The following is a 20249-nucleotide window of genomic DNA, read 5'->3' as shown; positions in this document are numbered from 1 at the left end:
ATGCCAAGACTTGAAAGCATTTATGCTTGCCTGAGATAGGTGGATGAGCCGTTGTTTCATTGCAACGCACACAGATGCAGTTAAATAGTCCCAGATGGAATCTGAAATATTCCATAGCAGCCTCTTGGGCAGCGAGTGCATTAACTGCCACAGGAGAAGGCTGTAAAGGCTCCCATCTGGTCATCCATCAACACTTTTATACATTATCATCAGCAGCCTGCTTGGAGGGAAGGTGTGCCACATTTCTGAAAATCCAATTAGATGATAGCAGCCAGTTCTCTTTTATCCGCTGTTGCTGAGCCATCCAAAGCATTTTTTTAGATTAAAGAAACATAATTTTCCTTCACAGGAGCTGTGCCGCTTTATCTCTATCGTGACCCGTTCTTTTATGTGCTTTATAATTCTATTATTAATTGGGATTTCAACCATTCGCCTGCTACTGAAGTGGGCTTTGCCAGTCTGCAATTCCCAGGATCAGCCTTCTGCCTCTTTTCCCCAAAGGCTGTTACAATTGCCACTCTTTGGTTTGTTGATAGTTACTCCTTTGAGAAGAGAGAGCTCATTGCAGCAGTTCTGCTGCCGCAGGGTTTGATGTGAGTCCCTCTCCCTTGCCTTGATGGCTCGATCCCCTTTGACTCTGGATGTGCAGGTGTTGCTGCTGTGCCTCCCAGCACCGCAAGCTGTGATGAGCAGTCCTCTTTTGTATCCTGATTGTCTCTGAGAGGTTCAGAGGTTTGGGCACCAGGGTTGCTGAAGAATTGTTTGCGAAGCATGGAAAACTCTCAACATCTCCAGAAGTAATTCTAGCTATGCTATTTTAAAAGAGCAGGGTTCGTCTGATTCGAGTTCTTATATAAAGGACATTTTAATGGCAGGGCTTTCAAACTGCAGGTAAATAATTAGTGTTTTCTCCAATATCATTTTTTCCCAGGCATTACATGCTGAGGATGAGCACTTTGATATGGTCTTTATTGATGCTGATCAAAGGAGTGCTGTTAACTACTACAGCTTTGTCATGGATAACCACTTGCTGAGAATGGATGGAGTGATCTGTGTAGAGAATACACTCATGAAAGGACAAGTCTACCTGGAGAACATATCTGAGGAAAATGTACTAGCTGTCAGAAAATTAAACACAATGATTAATTCAGATCCTCGTGTTGAGCAGGTTAGTGCAATGCCATTGGTTAAGGTGCCTGTGCTACCGTATCTATGGGTTTTGCAACGTGCTCTTCGAAATGTTTCTTTTGTTGGTGCTATTATCCAAGGGACCTAAAAAGAACTCAAGCTGTATTATAATTCACCTTACTTGATCTCTTCATGTGAGCTTCTGTGTTCAGCAAAGGTCCCTACACTCTGTCTACATCATCAACGGTGTTAAAGGCGAGATAAAAGTGGAGCACTTAGGTGTGAATAATCAGCTCCACGGCACAACCGAGGAACCGCCACTGCTATAAGCCTTTGGGGGCTGTAGGGCACCACCAGCACAACAAGAGTCAGCGAAGTCCTACTCCAGCAGGAGACAGAGATCTTGCAGTAGGATGCATAAACAATATGCTGTGGTTTTCAAGATGAAATCAGACAATTAGACAAGGCTTTGCCTGAAAAACTTGCTCTCCTGTGCCAGCTGCATTGGGCTGGCAGAGGGTCTGCTGTGGCTGGGAGGGAGCCAGCAAGGATGGCCGGATCCCTGCCTGCCTGTGCCACTGGGCCAGTCCCACACTGGGACAGCTGAGGTCTGCCCCCACCCTCTTAGGATATGGCACAGGGGCTTGGGAATTGTGCCCAGGGGATTTTTGCTATGTGCCTCATAGGCTCAAGGTCCTTGTCCAGCTGCAGGTCAGACAGCCTCTGGAGGCATCCCCTGTGCTCCATTTACCCTATCCTCAACACAGCTGTCAGTACCAAGAGCAACAACTTTTTTTTTTTTTTTTTTCAGAAGAGGGAAAGACTGACAAAGACTTTCCATGCCCTGAATGTTACTGTCAGCTATTTAATGCATGTAAATAGCCCATTGTTTCCGTATCTAATATTTTAATGGTTTGACATTGGCATTGAACCTCCAGCACTGAGTGCATCTTTCACTGAAGTGTGATAATGGTATCAAGAGGCAGGTGACAAAACCCACTGAAATTCACCTATAGGTGCGGGAAAGGCATTCCAGAGAGTGCTAAGGAACACCAAAGTGTAGCTGTTATGGTTTGCTGGGCTCCAAGAATGAGACTAGAATATCTGCCTGACAGCAGATAGTGGCAGTGGAAACCCAGAAACCTCAGCAGCTGGCACTGATTTAGAAAATGGAGAGACAAAATTGCATTTTTTTCCTGGCATTTGTGGAAGCCAGGAATTTGGAAGAAGAATGTGAGCAAATATGGATGCCTGACATATTTGGGTTGGAAGGAATTTCAGCTAAAGAATAGGAGCAAGAGAAAAACTACCATGGCCTGAGGAAGGAAGGTCTCTCCTTAATGTCAGTGGAATTTGGGTGAAGTACAAAGTGGTTGATAACTGTGTGTGTGCATTATGTTTGCAGATAATTTTACCTGTGCAAAATGGACTGAGCGTCATTCGAAGGAGCCCTGCACCTCCAGATGCAGTGATTGAAACAAAGGTGTGTATTTGCTCTTTGTGAATATCTCTGGGAAAAAAAAATGGCTCTGCAGATGACAATGAAGTAGAAAACCATGTTCAGGTTTTGGTGGTGAGGGCCCAGACTCATGCTCTGCCATGCCTTTAGTGTCATGCAGCACAGAGTTACTGGTTTAGAGTGTGACACAGGCTAGCTGCACTAGTGCAGGGCTACACTAAAGCTATGAAACACCTATCCCTAGAAAAGTCTGTTGAGGCAGCCACTCTGATGCTGTGCTAACCGTGTGTGCTGCTTGCCTGCTGCTCTCTGGTCCTTTCCATTGCAGGGGAGTGTGGGCAGATGCAGCTGGGGCCAATACAAGGCAACGTGGTGTTTCTGAAGTAGCGTTTTTGTCCAAAGGCAGCTCATGATGCCCTCCTATGCTCTATTTTCATGGCCTTAGATTTATCCTCTCTTGGGGAAAAGATGGTGATTTTATCTTTTCTGTAGAAACTCTGTATGTAATGGGCATCATCCTGCTGTAACAAAATTCCGACCTGGAATTGTAATGGCCCAGTTCTGTAAAGCCAGACTCAAATGTCTTGATTGTTTTGCAGTTTGAGAGCTCCCAAATCTACATCCACTGGTAATTCCTGGCATTTCAAATCCAGTATTTTAAACATCTTGTATTTTCCATTTTAATTCCAGTCAGGGGGAAATGATGTATGGCAGCTGATCAGATGACAGCTTGGTTTAAGTTATTGGCTGATATCTTTATTTGCGCACCAGCCTTGTGAAGATATTTTGACTGCACTCCACTTGAGCCAAATCCTGCCTTTGGAAACTTCTCTTAGCCTCCTTCATCCTGGAGCCAGCTGAATCTGAGGGCAGGATTTGGCCCTGGGGGTGAAATAGCTGGAAGACTTAACCAGTTATCTTCTGAGAGGCCGTACCTCACCTATCTCACCCATCTCCCATGGGAAGCCAGGTCAGAAAGTACTGCACCCTTCTCTGATGTACCTGGAGTGGTTGGTGCATCTCCCCAGACCATAGCCCTCCTGCTCCATTTCTTAGTGCTCCTGTTCAGACTAGTATCAGTGGAGATAAGGACGCGTTTTGGCTTGAATTGTGTTTTTGCATTAAATAATAGGTCAAGAAGACATGGATCCCTGTGCATGCTCCCACCTCATCCTTACAGGCAGAGCCTGTCAGAGCTGTTCTGCTACAGCTTTGCTCCTTGCTGTGAAATGTGTGTCTGTCTTTGTTTTAGAAAGAAGTGGTGAGGGATGACATCTTCTGGGGTTATAACAAGCGCCGCATCCTTGACCGGCTGCGCCTGGATGACAAGGTGGCCTACGTCACCGGCGGAGGGCAGGGAATTGGGAGAGCCTTTGCTCATGCTCTGGGGGAAGCTGGTGCCAAAGTAGCTGTTGTGGACCTGGTCCTTGAGAAGGCAGAAGCAGTGGCACATGAGCTCAGCCTCAAAGGTAAGCACGAGCCTAACCACGGTGGAAGGACAGGATAAAGTTACTGTCAGCATTAGCCTCTTCGTGTGCCCTCAAGTTGAGGCAGTCCTTTTTGAAAACCTCCCTCCGCAGTTCTTTCAAACATGCATATGAGGTCAAATATAGGAACAAACCACTAGTAGACATAATAGCTAAAATCCCAAATAAGAGGTAAAATCCTCTGCAAGCCACTTCTATTTTAGCAGTAAAAACACGAAAAGTAACATAAAATTGAATTTCCCCCTAGAGTCACGCTAAACTGCAATTGTAAAGAGGAGAAAGAAAACTGGAAATATAATTTTAATGAGAAAAGAAAGGAAGTGTTACTCATTTTATAATTCCTTTTGTGATATTACAACCAACCCTTCTTCAAAGTTCAGTACTTCGTTGCCTCTAAGGATGGAGCTGTACCGAGGAAATGTTCATAGTCCCATATGGATCCAGACACCAGAACTTATGTCCACTCTGGTTTCAGGAAGGGATTGATCACCACTGGATGATCTGCCCACTGAAACCTGGAGTCTCCATTCTGCTTTAGCCAATGTAAAACTTCTCTCATAAACTGAAACATATTTGTGCAAAGTGCTTTGGACCATCGGAAACCATATTCTCCAGCAGAACCAGCCCCTGCAAGTGTATTTCATCCGTATTTCCATCGTTCTGCCTCTAACAGCTTTCTGGGGAAGGGGCAAGGAATGGTTCATTCCTGGTTTTGTACCACCCTGAGCCTCTGCAGAGTATATATTAAACAAAAAGTCCCAGTCTGTACGCTGCCAGCTCTGGTAAGCATAAGACACGTTACACTGAGTATCAGTGCAGTGGTTAAAGCTCTGATTGCTGGTCTGATCCCTAATAATGACCCAGAAAAGAGAGTCTCCAGCTCCTATTACAAATTCTTGAGTCATCCAGTACCTCTTTCCCTGAAGCTTTTCATTTTCTTATGCACTGAAGCCATATGGTCTTGGCACACAATAGCTGTGCCCTACAACTTAACTTGCCTTTTGGATATTTTTTTACAGTTAGATCCTGCATATCAAGTAGAGCTATTCAGAAAGAAATGGGATACTTGATAGAGCCATGAGAATTTGGAAGCCAGTGGTCTGTTTGAAAATGAACTTAACTTTTCTCCAGGGCGTTTTCAGTAGGAGTTTGATCATCCATGCTGCAATGGCTGTCCTACCTCTCTGTTCCTTCACTGGTGGGTTGCAAGCCCACAGAAGGCAGCAGTGGTGGTGGGGTTACAAAATGCAGTCAGAGGGGTCACGAGGCATTGCAAATATTATTGCAGTCTAAAGTAAAGAAAATCTCACTTCTCAGTCTTTACACATCTTTATCCTTCGAGGTCAAATATTTTGTCGACTTGACCAGTGCAGCTGCTCAGGGCACATCTATTCCATCTCATGACAGTTTTTGAGGTTTCAAATTTATTGTCATTCCTTGTTGGAACAAAACCCAAACTTTGTAATGCTTTTGTGAAAGGGAATTATATCCAAATGCCCATTTTTGGAAAGGATCTGAAAAGGTCAGATTTTCAATCTCTTTCTCTCCAGAGGTAACTAGAGAGTCTAGCCTGGACCTCAAAGCTTTCCCTTGAAAACTTCTGTTGAAATCAATATGTTTCCATGAAACATTTTGGCTTCAAAGAAGTAACATACTCTGTTGGAAATAAATTTTGACAAAAAGGTTCAGCTAGCTTTACTCTCACAAAATTCACATGAGTAAATTAAAGCAATCATTGTAGTATTAATACATATTTTTCCTGCTATAATAAGCACAAAGGAGCTGTGATTTTTTTCCCCCCTCTCTGGTTGTGGATCTCTTACTCCAAGCTGGAAACACAGTGCCCCAAGTCATTCCCATACTGATATTCCTTTAAAACACTTTACTTAGTTTTCTTAAACCCACTTTGCTTCTTATACCAAGGAGCCCTTTGCTGTCTTCTGGGAAGGTGCCATCACTTCATGATGGGTTTTAAACATCAGAAACCCTGTGATCTCAGTTTTAGCTTTGTTAGACAGCTCGGGATTATCTCCCTTGGCTACAGGGGTCTTTGTTTTTACATCCTGAGTGAATACCTTTTTCAACAGTTGCTAATGGATCCTGACAGAAGAACCAAAAATGATGAAACGTAACCAAAAAATCCTAAGGGTTACCTTCCACTACATACCCATCTGTCTTCAGGGGGAATGACTGCCTCTACCTTAAGGGAAGAATTAGTCTGATGGGATTTTTAAAATGTGCATTTTCACTGTAAACTATGCAAATGCCTTCCCCACAATGTCACTTCTGATCTTCTTGTATATATGCAATGTTTTACTTCCATTTATACCGAGAGACCACAGACGGAGCCCCATGGCAATGGGGCTGCATGCACATATCACCTCCAGAGGGGCAGCTCAGAGAGATTTGGCACATTGATGCCTCTCCATCACTGACCCATGGAGTGCCTCTCCTGCCCCTTTCGTTCCAGCACTACCTCCACCTGCATCACAAAAACAAACTGAAGCCTGAAGAGGTACGTGGGTACTGTCATGCATATAGCAGCAGGGTCCTGCCTTGCTTTTCTTACTTCTGGTTAGTTCTACAAATTTAAAGCTATTTTCCCGTAGTTTATATAATTAATTAATTAATTTTAACAGATGGCCCGGGGGGACAGCAGAGAGAAAGGGACTTATTTTCCCTCTCTCAGAGTGCAGAGATACCAGCTGAATTGATTAAGGTCAAGTGTGGGACTCTGTTTTGAAGTGAGCGTGCCTTCACTGCTTCTTCTCTAGACACTCACATGTGGCACCTTTTGTCCTGTTTTTATGAACTATCATATACGATGACGCCACAGATGGGGTGAGAGTTGGAGGGCAGGTGAAGAGCCTCATTCTGTTACCATTAGTTACACGCTTGTACCCATTTTGTCTGTAAAGAGAATAAGAAAGATTGCAGCAGCTCCGAGTATGTTGCATGTCTCAATAACAATTAGAAGGAGCAATGGGGGCTGTCTGCCTATTCTTATTCTTTCTGCATATTTAGCATAAATCCTGCGATAAAACAAGAGGGCTTGTTCTGTGGCAGAACGTGCATTCATTTTCATAGGTGGCTGCCTTGTGGGTCTGCCCTTTTCTCCTCCATGGAACGCGAGGGGAGATCATCACTGAACTTTTATTGTTTTGCCTTGCTTTTCCAAAAGTCTCCATCTCAAGACTCGATTTGGGAGCCTTCTATTCTCCTAGGAAAGGTTTAAGTGTGTTTTTTGAGAAGGTGCATCCACTTCCACCCTAGTTGTGCAAGGGGATGGTGCAGCAGCGTCCACAGTCCTTTGTTAACAGCTTTCTGAGAGTTCTCACAAGGTCAGTACCAGGTGAAGTGTCAGCTGGGAGTTTAGATACAGCTCAGAGACTGGACTATGGGTATGGTATCGATCAAATAGTCACAATCAGCACTGCATATGGTGAGGCAGCCCTTCCCCTCTGTAATAAAAATCACTCTTTCCCTCTCCCTTTCTAGGGAGACCTTCTTATAACACACAATCTTTGTCCAGTCCAGTCGAGAACATGCCATGCCATGCTGTGTTTGCTTGCAGACTGCTCATCCAAGGTCCAGTTCCAGCAGCTGCCCCCTCCTTGTAAAGTTCACCACAGGGCTTACAGGTGTAGCCTTGTTTGACTTTCAGGTTGGATTTAATCCCATTGGCTTCAGGTGCCTTGGTACACTGCTTTTTGCTTGTTAATAAGGGCATTTAAAGTTGATTTTGATATTAAATGAAATGAAGCTAATTACGATTCAGCACTGGAGCAATAGTCAACATCAATATTCTTCTAGGAAAAAAAAAAAAGCACAACTTTTTCATATTTCTGATCTGGAAAATCTTTTCACTTTTGAATCTTTGTGTTACTCTGGCAGTGTGATTTGCAGCAAATAATGCCAGAATCCGTGCCCACCACACCCATGCACCTGCAGGTATTCCTGGTTAGCTCCTGCCTAAAACTGGCTTGGTTTTGTACTTCATCTAGACAACACTTTTGGGAAAAATTAGTTTGCCTCCTGTAGTACCTGATGTCTGGCATTAAAAAAAGCATCTGCATTTTAGCAAATGAAGGAATACTTTGCTTTTCTTGTTTCGGAGCTGTTGCCAGCCATCAGTAAGCGATGCTCTACAGTCCCCAGCACCCGCGAACCGCTGGAATTGCTCACGCTCTGGAAAGCTGCAGTTGAGTGTTTGGACAGAAGATGGTGCAGTGTTCAAAGCTTCGTCCTGCTGGAGTGTCAAACTCGGCTTTCACACCTCGGTTTTATGTGAGCTACCAACAAGCAAACCTTGCACCAGTTAGCAACTTAAAAAAAAAAATATATATATATATATATTGCAATAACACACAATTTGCTACAGTTTGTGGAGCAGGGAATTAAGGTGGCACGATACATATATGTATACTACTCATACATATCTACGTGAATGAATAAATGATAAAAATATATTATTTTCTTGCTGAATTCCCATACTGACTTCATCACCCTTATTTTAATTTAGGGATTAAAAGCATTGCCCTTGCAGCAGATGTAAGCAAACCCAAGGATGTGCAGAGGATTGTTGATACGATTGTGGCTCGATGGGGCACAGTTGACATTGCATGCAACAATGCAGGAATCAATATGAACTCTGCAAGTGAAGACACTTCACTGGAAGAATGGGACAAAACTTTTAATGTTAATTTACGAGGATTATTTTTGTGCTGCCAAGTGAGTATGAAATGCTGTACAGGTTTGTTTTGCAAGTGGGCAATGATTTTCATATTTACTTTAACAAGTAACACTTTTTAATTTTTTTTTTTTTTAACTAATTTTCACAACAAAATTGATGTTAGTTTCAATGAGGTTACTGAAAGATTGGTTTTATGTCAATTAAAGACTTCGATCAATATTTTCAAAAGCAGCTGGTAACTTACTAGCTGTCCAAGCTCAGGCATTTTTGGAGGGTGATTATTTGACATTTCCTGAAAAGCAGAAGGCTTTGGGGGGCCATTCCTAACATCAGTGATTTTTTAAAAATATTGCCATAAGCAAGGAGGGTCTGAAATGGCAATGGAATTTTTCCTGCATCAGCCATTTTTATACCAATTTTTTATATCAAGTGCTTAAAAAAAAGTGTTAGCACATAAACTCTTCTGAAAAGTGAAGACTAATTTATTATCATGTCATTATTAGCACAATCACAAAAAGGGTCACTGGTCTTTCCTTTAATTTCTGTCACAGGCTGCAGGCCGCATTATGCTGAATCAAGGATATGGGAAGATAATTAACACAGCATCTATGGCAAGTTTAATAGGTGAGTGATGAGAGCTAACAGTTGTGCTTCAGAATCCATATTTTAATTACTACCGATGCTATTTGAATCAATTAAACCTGTATTGGGAAGGAGTAAATCACTGACATTTTGTATTAGAGGAAATGTACTACAAAATTTTTATTGATATCATTTTTCAACATTTATCTGTCCTCTATGTTTTAGAGCACATATTACTTTTTATAGAAGAGGCGGAGTCACCTCTGAGCCTGATGCACTGATGGCATGGGAGAGATGCTCTTGCCCTCCCCAGTAATTTTAGGAAAATGCATTTGAGTGTGGGAATCAGTGCCCTAGTGTTGTTTAGAAGCCACCCAAAAACTTTTGTGCTGCTCTTCACCCCAGTACCTGCGGTTATATTTCAATATTGTTGCCAACAGGTGTCTCCACCGACGCTGCTGAATCAGCAGTGTCGTCAAAAGCGCCAATAAACCATTGTAACATATGGAATGAAATCCCTACTGCTGAGCTAATCTGGAAGGCAGTTACATGCTGGTGAACTGAGGCCCATGTAACAAAAATTGATCAATTACACAAATTAAGCATAGCCCTTTAGGAATTTATTTTATTGGTCTGGACATCTGTTGCAGTATTGTCCAAATCCAAAAATCAAATGGTGCCTTGGGCTGCCAAGTTAGGCAAGAAAATCTAGTAGCTATAAAAGTACAACTGAAAACCCCTGTATTAATATCATGTCCATCTGCTGAATGTTACATAAATATGCAGTCTTTTTATTTTCCTTGGGAATAACATTTATTTTTACTGTGCCCAGTTTGACATTCTGTGACATTCTGTTCGGTTTATTGCATAGTAACTTTAAATGTTTCTTCAAAAATGCATTTATAATGTTGTTGTTAATTTTTTTTCAAGTGTCTTTAGCAGCTGTTTTACTTATGCTTAAGCACAGGCACCATCCCTTCGCCCCAGCTTTGTAGAGTAACAAAATCTCCCAAACAAAAGTAGTTTTGAAAAGATTGCAGAGTTAAACTTTATACCCCTATGAAGTACAATCCTGAGAGCAGCCTGGAAGGGACTTTGCAAATTCCATTTACTTATCACTGAAAGTTAGTGTGGGTGGACATGGGTAGGCCAGAAGTTAAGAGACGAAGGGATGTGTTTACCTTCTGAACCTGTTTGAGTCTTGGCATGGAAAAAATCTAGTAGTTATAAAACTACAACTGAAAACCACGATGTTCATATCATGTCCATCTGCTGAATGTTAAATAAATATGTTGGTTGGTTGGTTATTTAAGTATGTTGGCCAACTGGCATAGTATGAAATGTTTCTAGAAATAGTTAGGGGATATTTTTTTTTTATTTTTGTAGGTTGAGTCCTTCCTGAGAGATAGAGGAAAATAAGTAGAGTCTTAGCAGGATAGGGAGGTTTTTGTTTGTGATTTTTTCCAGATAACACTGCTTAGAATCAATTTTAATTAATTGAAGATAGGCTGCATACATTTTGCATATGTGCATTTTGATTCTGGTATTTGACTGGAATTATTCCAGACGTATGCTTCAGCAGCAGTGACGAGGCTGCTGCGGCTCTGCCATTTGTACAGGTGTAACCACGCTCTCTAATTTTTACAGCGAATATCTGTAGTAAGTGGTCTGTTCTCTCTGTGTGCACCTCTCATTAACATTATGCTGCTGCTTCAAGGTCAGGCTAGAAGCCTTATGCACCGAACAAGGTCACAAAAACATTGTGTCAGGTGTTTAAAATGTAATGCAGCTGATGTTTGCAGCATTTTTATCTGCTTTCCTCCTGTCTCCTCCATGTGAAACACAAGTGAGTGAGTGTCCTCCCTTCACACAGGCCTTACAAACTTTTTTTTTTTTTTTTGGTGACACTGCTATAGGAATGGCTTTCTCACAAGCTGTTTTGCATGGGTTTGGAGAGTTAAAGATTTGCTGGTCTTTAATAGAGCACCCAAAAGGGCAGCTTGGGGAAGGGAGGAGGAGGTGCTCAGCAAGGCAGTGGTACTTTAGCCAAGAATCTCCAGGGGGGGATATTTCACCTTCTGGGTTACCTTCCTTAGCCATTTGTACAAAGACAAAAGAACTAACATGGATAAACTCTTAAAACCCCTGACTCGAGCAGCCACCCCAAATCAGAAAATGGATTCTGATACCTCCCAACAACGTGCTGCTCTCACCCACATGGGCAGGAGGTGCAAGGAAGGTGCCAAAACTCCTATCCTCTTAGCAAATACCGAATGATTTATCACAGACACACGTGTTTGGAAAGTTTAGCAAAGAACTGCTATTGGGAGGTTGTGAGGTTAACTACCAAAGTCATACCTAACTTGGAGCTGATGCACAGCAATTAATCAAGAAATTAGGTTCCACTCCTGTTTGAGAGCCCCCACAGAGTGCTGTGTCTGTGGGACAGCAGGCACACGCAGAGGGCAACATGGTTCTGCTGGTAGCAATGGGAATTGTTTGGTATGGAACAAAAAATCAGTACCGGGTAAATGCTGGCAGAGGGGGCCAGTGTGTGAACTGCTCTTTGCAGCCTAATTCTAAAAAGGCCTAATTCAGAGCAAACTTTCAGCACATGCAGAAAAAAAAATTAAAAAAAAAAAAAAAGATATTTATTGTTGCCCCAGTTTTGTATGTTCTTCACATCTATTCACAGATGTCTCTGTTCAAGTCCAGGTTCTTATTCACATGCTCAGTAATTTACAGCAGGGCTCTTCACTCTTTCAGAGCTAACTCAGTTTGGTACAGTCTTTGTTACACCCTTCAGATTGTCACACTTGAAAACAATCGTTTCAGACAGTGAGAGCAATTGTGGTTGTATGGGGGTAACATGGACAGTGGTGGTCTGGAAGTGACACACCAGTTTAACCTCACAGGTTGGGACCAACCCAATGCCTACTGCTATACCTTAGGGGGGCTCCCAGGGTGCACTGCCACCCCTCCCACACACACTACAACTGCTCATCTTGTGGTTTCTGGTGTTCAGCACTGTTTTTTCCCCACTGTCCCTCCAAGAAGTGCCTTATTGATGTCTGGTTCCAACACAGTGCTAATTACAGATCTGTTTTTTGCACCAAATTTGCTTAGAGAGTTCATGCCTGCACCCAGGTCAGAGAAAAGTCCAGAGAGAGAGGTGGTGTGGGTGTAAATCCCAACAGCCAGTCTGGTTCGGGTTGACTCTGGTAGGTTTAAGGCACTTTATACCCACCAGGGATTTGCCCTTAAGTAGCTTTCCTGGGAGCACTGCAAGCCTGAGAGCTCGCGAAGGGGCAGAGCCACCCGAGCACGCAGCGCTAGCAAGCCTGCACATTGTAATTAGCAAGCCGATCATTTTCCCTCTGTGACTGACATGTGACATCTCTGAAACATTTTCAAAAGCTTCAGATTTTGAAAGTGGTGGGTGTTTGGAATTTTTGGGACGCACCTGGGCTCACATCCACACAAACACCGATTAGATAATGTGATGTGTTTGCTTCAGACTATGGATAATTTAAAAATTAAGGAGAATAATTTGTTCCAGGAAGCTATATATAATATAGTACGTTATATAAAATCTATTATGCATACCTATTATATTATATTGCATTATTTTATATTAGTATTACAATGTATGAATATTTTACATAAAATATACCTATGTGTATAATATATAAATATTATATATGCTATGTTATAATATAACAATGCACTGTTATGTATTATTATATATGATTATTTATTTTTCTTGGAAATAGTCAAATACTTGCATATGTATGTTTAACATCTTGCTTTTAGCTTTGCCCAGATAGGGAACATTTAAAATATATATATATTTTTTAATATTTCTATTTTATTTTATTTTATTTTTTTCTCCGTTTCTTTCAGTACCCCAGCTGCTGAGGCAAAAATGCGAGGTGGCTAAATAGAAATTTAGAGTTTTTTGGTGTGGCTAAATTGTTGTTGCTCCCTACCTTGTATCAGGGAAAACAGCAAATAGTTCATCTCAATGCAGGGAAGTAGCGTAGTGCTTAAACTTCCCCGCACGTATTAAATTGCGGAGAATAAATATTTTCCTATTTCTGACTCCCTTCCAGTTCCGCACCCACAGAAGCAGTTGGCGTACAACGCCTCGAAAGCTGGGGTCGTAAAATTAACACAGACGTTAGGAACTGAATGGATTGACAGAGGAGTAAAAGTCAACTGCATTTCCCCGTAAGTAAAATGTAGTCTCATTTTGAAAGTACAAAGAGAATGAAATGTTCTAAAAAGCTCAAATGAGCAGTATCTTGGAAAATAAAGTTTCTAATTAGCAGGTGGATTGCATCCCTTTTTATGTTGTCTTTTCCTTAACAAAGGTTTAAATACTTAGAACCAAGCCTGCTCTGTTGCTGTGTATACTCAGGGATTTAAGAAGAGGTTTTAGCATTTGATAATAGGTTTTCCAATAATGTGAAGGGTAGTTTTTAGCGTTTCTCTTCCAGATGAAATATTTCCTTAGTCTGTCCAAGCCTTCTGCGGTTAAAGAAAAGGCTTTTGACACTTAATAGACAATACTTCTTTCCCCTTTTTACTTGAGACAAATATATAGGCACTTTAAAAGCCACATTGTAGTGCTGTAATTGAGATAGCGTTCAGCTCTGACAGTCACAGGAGGCCAGGTGTAATTTTGTAAATATATATATATATATTTATTACAAATTACATTTTCCTCACTTTTGGAGGCTTAAAGCTGCATGTTTTATTTTATGGTATTTATTCCCAAAGCAAAGTTTTCTTGCCACTTTTTCTCTCCCTGTTCCTCACACACATGCCCAACACAGTCATTTTATTAAACAATTAACAGTGCATGATAGCGCTAAGCAGAAACCCAAGTGGATGGCGCTAATTGGAAGCGGTCAAATTCTGTAGACCATTGAAGTCAATCAGAGTAAGTAAGAAGGGCAGGATTTTAACCCAGGAGTTAAATTGTAATAATGAAGATATAATGTACGTCAAATTAGGAAAAACAAATTACATATTTTAATCCACAAAGTGGAATAAAAAAAAAAATCAGAGCTCAATGGTAAGTGCCTGTGTTTTTACTGTCGGTTTGCTCTCCACTTCCTTGTGCTAGCTGTCTTCCTTATGATTATTTATTACTAATTATAGCAGTGATTCCAGCCTTCACTGTATGTGATCCATGGATTCTTTAAACAGCGTCTTACTTCCTAATAGGATTTTCCCCATGCCAATGCTAACAGCTCTGCAATAGTGTTCTCACAACTGGGTCTGGTGAATTTACTCTGGCTTTTAGGAGCCAGGGGAGATGAACGGAATTAGGGAAGCCCAGCAGGACCTGGCAGAAACTGTGCCTGCAAATGCACAGGTAATCTTTACCAACAGAGATGGGATAGTATTTCATATTCACTGTGATCATGAGTGAGAAGGCTCTTAGAGGAGGAATTACCCATTTTTAAGGGGTTTACATAAATTTAAAAAGTATCCGCCAAATGATCAAAACTCATTGCTTTGTATAAATTAGAAACCTACACTTGTATTTGAAGAAGTTATGTTTTTGGAGGCAGTCATCAGTGCATGGGGAAAAAAGAGTCTCGCTTTTCTTTCTCTACTTTTTTAAGCCAAAATGAGGTTGCATTTGACCACCTGTACCTGTCTTAAACTCTCACTCTCAGGTCAAAATCCTGTAATAGGAAGTGGGATTTTTCTTTGCATTGCAATAGCCAGGAGTGGCACACAAAGGACAAAGGTTTCTGCTGTGGTTAAGGTCCCCTGTCCAGCCAGGTAGCTTTGGGTCATGATTCAGCATGGTTTGTATCGGTCAGATCCTCCCCACCAAACACAAAATCTGCAGGTGCTTCTGCCTATATGAAGTGAGAACCTGTGTTTCAGAGCAGGTTTGCACCCATCCTCAGACCTGTGAACCACACCAGACTTGTTGTCATACCTCTGTCTCTGGCACAGTGGCATCTTCAGGTCACTTCAGCATAATGGTACCTCAGATAATCCCTAGAGAAGTAAAATCAGTAGTTGTGCCGCTAAGTCCCTTGTTCTTCCTACACTTGGTTTCTTTAATGCTTTAAGGCATTCCCAGCTCACCTCTGTCTGAAACTCCAGACACTCCAGGCTGGCCTTAAACATAATTTCGCCATGCAAACCTTTTGGCCTTTTTTCCTTCTTCCTATCTGGTCACTTTTTATCAACTTAATTTCTTAACGAGTGCATAAAACTTATGCAGACCAATGCATAAAAGTTATCAATGCATAAAATGTTACGGCAGAGTCCTTAGCATAATTTATAGCATTTATAAAATCAAAGATCCAGCCTTTTCTTGCTGGCCAGGCAAGTCTCAAGTCCTCGAGGAGAAAGAGGCTGAGACTCCTCGGATGCTTTGGTTGACATTGCCCGTTGCTCCAGGCAGAGCAAGCATCTCTGTGCTCAGCCTTTCTGCCACCATCTACTGCAATTGCCTTGTAGCCTGTTGCAGAGCTGGTGCCACGCAAAATAAAAGAGCTGGACTCTTATCAAAAGGGAAATGGAGACTGGGCCACAGAGGGAACCTAGGGGTGAACAGGGAGCTTTACAGCACCGACAGGCAATGTGCCCAGCTGCTCACAGTGTGTGCTTTAGTCTCCTTCCCGGTCCCTGCAGACATTTTACATGAGTTGGGTATGATGGAGCAGGGGACTTTTGAAGACCTCTGTTTTTTGGCATGGAGCACTGGAACACCTCATTTTGCAGCCACCGTGCTGAATCAGTGGCAATTGTCTGAACTGAATGCTTTTAGCCAGGGGTCATAAAGCAGGTGGGGCAGGATCACCCTGGGTTTGGGGTCCTCCCCATCACGGGAAGGAAAGGCAGGAGAACTAGCACCCCAGCATCACCTAAAGGCGTCCCAATTAAGCAGCATTACCATCCCCATTAAGCAGCAGTCCTTGCTGGTAAGTATCTTTGGACTTAAATCTAATTCCTTGGGAGATGTCCCAATTAAGTGGATCTCTTGATTAAACACTTCCTGATTAAGTGGAGTGTACTTAACTCATTCAAATTAATAACTCATCTGAAAGAAATCAAGTTACACACAGATGGAATCTTTTTTTGCTCTCATTTGGGGATTGAACGCACGTAACAATTCCAGTTAAGTATCTGGTAAGTGATATTTTTCCTAATGCGTCTCTCGAAGTGGAAATGTTTTAGGCAATTGTTTCTTTTCCTTTTTTTTTTTTCCTTAACGTCTCAAATTGTCCTGTGTATCAATAATGAAATATTGATGCTCATGTCTAATGTTAAGGAACCAGCAGTTTGATATTACATTGACATGCAACAGAAAGTACTGATAGGCTCAGCACTGCATACGAGATGAGGTAGGGAATTAATGCATTGGCAGTTGTCTTTGCTGGAACTGGTTAGAAGCCAACTAAAATCTGCCTAAAAGGGTTCGACAACATTAAATTGCCCAACTTGGCACCAAAGCTTTCCCAGAAGATGTGTAGTATCAATGACATGCCTAATATTTATAGTGCCATCAGTATGTGTGTTTGCAACTTTAAGTTTTGTGCTATATTTTTTCTCATTTATGTAACAAAAATTTTTAATGAAGTTTTGTTACACATCAAAATTTTTGCTGCTTGAAGTCAACGTAAGGAAAGGTCAAACAAGAGGTGCAATCCTGTGATTTTCAGGTTGTAACAGTGAGAACAAGGACGGTTTTCCCAAACGTTGAAAAATAACCTCTTTTTAGTGAAATCTGTTGTGCAGGAGGAATGTGCATCATATTTCCCAATCTGCATCCCCTTTAAAAAAATATTAATAAATTAAAAAAATATTTATAAATAATAAAAAACATAAGGATTTTATTCTGATCTCTGATAGTGTAAAGTCAGAATGATTATGCTGATGATTTTGTAAGCATAGAGAGAGGCACGTAAGGGAAAGGAGTGCAACATATTCCACATCTGCTGCTGAAAGCATGTTTCTCTCTGAAGAAAAGCAGTACTCGAGGAGTTTGGGTGAGTGAGGGGGGAGACCTGGAAGTGTGCTTAGGGGAAATAAATGAACTATCCGCAGCCCTATACTGGAATGTGTTTGATTTTATTACAGTGCCAGAGCTTAACCAAGCGGTGTTGCTCAGTGTTTCTGAACTGTTCTGGTGTTTATTGACAATTATAATAAAAAATAAAGCTCATATTTAAATCCTGCCCGATTAGTGAAAACAGAAACGTTTGGGGGAAAGTCTGAATTAGTTCCACTTTGTAACAGAGTAAATAGAAGATTTCAGACTTCATTTAAAACAAAAGGTAAATCTCGTACCCAGAATCCAGTGTGTCTCAAAAAATTATTTCCTTGGAAGTATAAATTGGGATGCCAATGAAGTTTCAGAACAAAACGGGTATTTTTATACTTTGTTCATTTCATATTTATCACTAGCTTGTTTGCTAATTTTCATTTGCAAGAGGCAATTCTTCCAGCTAACTGGCTGCCTCAATGGGCCACTGATTTCTTTGAAGTGACAGTCTGTAAATATGCATAAAAAAGAGATGCAATTAGCGTGTGTGTGGTTCAGTGCAGCCTGATTTCATTGGCAAGTTTACCCACAGTGTTGATAAGCTACATTATCTAGAAAATTGGCCGCTGAAAAACAGCACCTCTGATTGCCAGCAAAGGTTCCAGATAACAGGGTGCTGAAGAGAAATATAATTGAGGTTGAATATGTTAACCAAGGTGTCACATGCTCCTTAGAAGCGCTAATTTATCAGCATGTTGGAATTTTTATTAACATTTGGAATGCATTTCTACCACACTAATGAAGTGGAATTGGCAGTTCAGGTTTTAGTTATTGTCATTTCTGAGAAGTTAAATGTAATTTCTCGTTAGACACAGTTATGTAAATATATTTGTTCAGGGGCTGAAAAAATTATACATTTCACAAAATACAAATATGTTGTTAAGGAGGAGTGTGACAAATCAGTCGCAGTTAAAGTCATAAAAGCCAGCCAAATGTTCGCCCTGCATTGTGCTTTCCGGAGCATCACTCATTTTTAGGGCACCTGGAGAAAATGAACTTAGCAGAGTTTTAATGAATGGTGTAGTCACTTATTAATGTAAGGCAGGCAGGACAGGTAAATGCGTTGTGCTTTGTCGGAGTATTTGTTTAAGGGGAATTGCTCTGTGCTGTGTCTCTCCTTTTTTGTGTGGAAAGAGTTTGGGACTGGGCAAGGTGCTGGCTTTTGTTTTTTGATGTATGGAAAGTCGGGCTGTTTTCAGTTTCTGGGCTGTATACAAACATGCCAAGCAACATTATGCTCTGAAAAGCGAAATCAGAAAAAGGACAGCAGTTCCCAAAAGTAGCAGCAGAGCTGACTCGAGGCACTTCTGTTTCCAATGCCATGCTTGTTTTCTATAGGAAATAGGAAATCTGGAGATTGCGATGAGTAACCTGAAAGTTAGAGGGTAACATTATTAGGCGAGAGAACAGTGTGCGTGTTCTCTGTTTAAAATAAATCCTCTAGGCTTGCCCAGCAGTTGTGAAGGACAGTAGGTAAGAAGTGCTACCGAAGTTTTCGTGATGACTTTCAGTAGAAGCACAGGCGGTGCAGCTTGCGGCTCTCCTTAAACTACTTCATAGTTTTCCTTCGGATTTAACACCTCGAACACATGAGCTCTGCCTTTCCTCTTGGTCAGACCCACCCATAAACCTGTGCCGTGTGTGCTTTTTGCAGGGGCATCGTGGACACGGCGCTCATCCGCTCCGAGGCTCTGCAGCCGCTGGTGCAGCGCTGGCTGGCGGACATCCCCGCGGGAAGGCTGGCTCGGGGGACGGACCTGCAGGCTGCCGTCGTCTTTTTGGCCTCTGAAGCCTCCGACTACATGACGGGCCACAACCTGGTCATTGAGGGGGGCCAGAGCCTGTGGTGAGGGGTCCTCCAGCCTCCCTTCTCGGGAGCACGGTTCACTTCGCAGAGTAAGTAACAGAGATTGGGGTAGTCCCAGCTTGGGCCTCTGCAGAGAAGTAGGCAGCTACTCTGAAATGCTTGTTTTCTTCTTTGGGGTGTTGCTTTGGAGACTCATATAATGGGGAAAACAAACAAAAAAACACACATACACACAAAAACTAACAATTTAATTTTCACCATTTTCATGTTTTCCACTATGCTATCATACTTCAGTTATATTAGCATTTAGTCATATACAGGTATATTTACTGCAGTGAGATTTGGCTATTATTTAGTTTAGCAGTGGGTATTTTTTAAGCAATCAATATTAGCTGATCTGCGCAGTTTATCGTTCTTAGGCTATTTTTTGTATTCAAGTTGTTCCAGTGACATCTGTGAATGGTGAAAAACAGTTGGATGTAGTGTTAAAAAAAAATAAATTAGTTCATTGCATTTGAACCTGAATGTTGCCATTTTATATTTACTGGTGTTAGTTTTTGACAGTGTTTTTATACAAACACCCACATAAATGCCCCTAGAAGAAAAGCAGTGCATTTAATGGAGAATCATGGTTGGCAACTATAATGGCTCTAATCCAAAGACCATTGAGGTACGTGGGGGGCTGCTCATATACTTTAGATGCATGTGTAAGTGTTGATACAACTGGCTCTACGTTTTCCTTGATAGGCAGATGTAAGCAAAGGTCTTCCAAATTATTTTCTCCCCGTAAAATTCTGAACAAAATTTCTGGGTGTAAATCAGGGCCAGCCCCAGCAGTACTGAAACAGTCATGCTGGCTGAAGAGCTCATCTCAGCAAGACCACTGGGTTCATGGCTTATAGGCAATAAAATGTGGCACAATAACAACACTGGTGATAACGCTCTGAATTTATACAGACTTCCATCCTGAGGGCCTTTAAGCATAACCTTAGGAGAATTTACGGGAAGGAATT

General features: G+C 41.6%; 1 protein-coding gene across 3 annotated transcripts in view; it reads left to right on the top strand.

The window, feature by feature from the left end:
* Positions 1–19749, top strand: part of LOC101799721 (uncharacterized) — a 43592-nt gene extending 23843 nt beyond the window's left edge. For all 3 annotated transcript variants that reach the window (XM_072044422.1, XM_072044421.1, XM_013091812.5), the window contains 7 exons: positions 932–1168; positions 2534–2611; positions 3840–4056; positions 8597–8805; positions 9319–9391; positions 13462–13579; positions 19084–19749. In XM_072044422.1, coding sequence (XP_071900523.1) covers positions 932–1168; positions 2534–2611; positions 3840–4056; positions 8597–8805; positions 9319–9391; positions 13462–13579; positions 19084–19279 — 1128 coding nt within the window. In that variant the 3' untranslated portion in view covers positions 19280–19749. The remainder of the gene's footprint in view (positions 1–931; positions 1169–2533; positions 2612–3839; positions 4057–8596; positions 8806–9318; positions 9392–13461; positions 13580–19083) is intronic.
* The last annotated feature ends 500 nt before the right edge of the window (positions 19750–20249 follow it).

Source organism: Anas platyrhynchos, chromosome 13, assembly GCF_047663525.1.
Source record: "Anas platyrhynchos isolate ZD024472 breed Pekin duck chromosome 13, IASCAAS_PekinDuck_T2T, whole genome shotgun sequence".
Lineage (NCBI taxonomy): Eukaryota > Metazoa > Chordata > Aves > Anseriformes > Anatidae > Anas > Anas platyrhynchos.
Note: the sequence above shows the minus strand (reverse complement) of the source record. Positions and strands in the feature narration are given on the sequence as shown.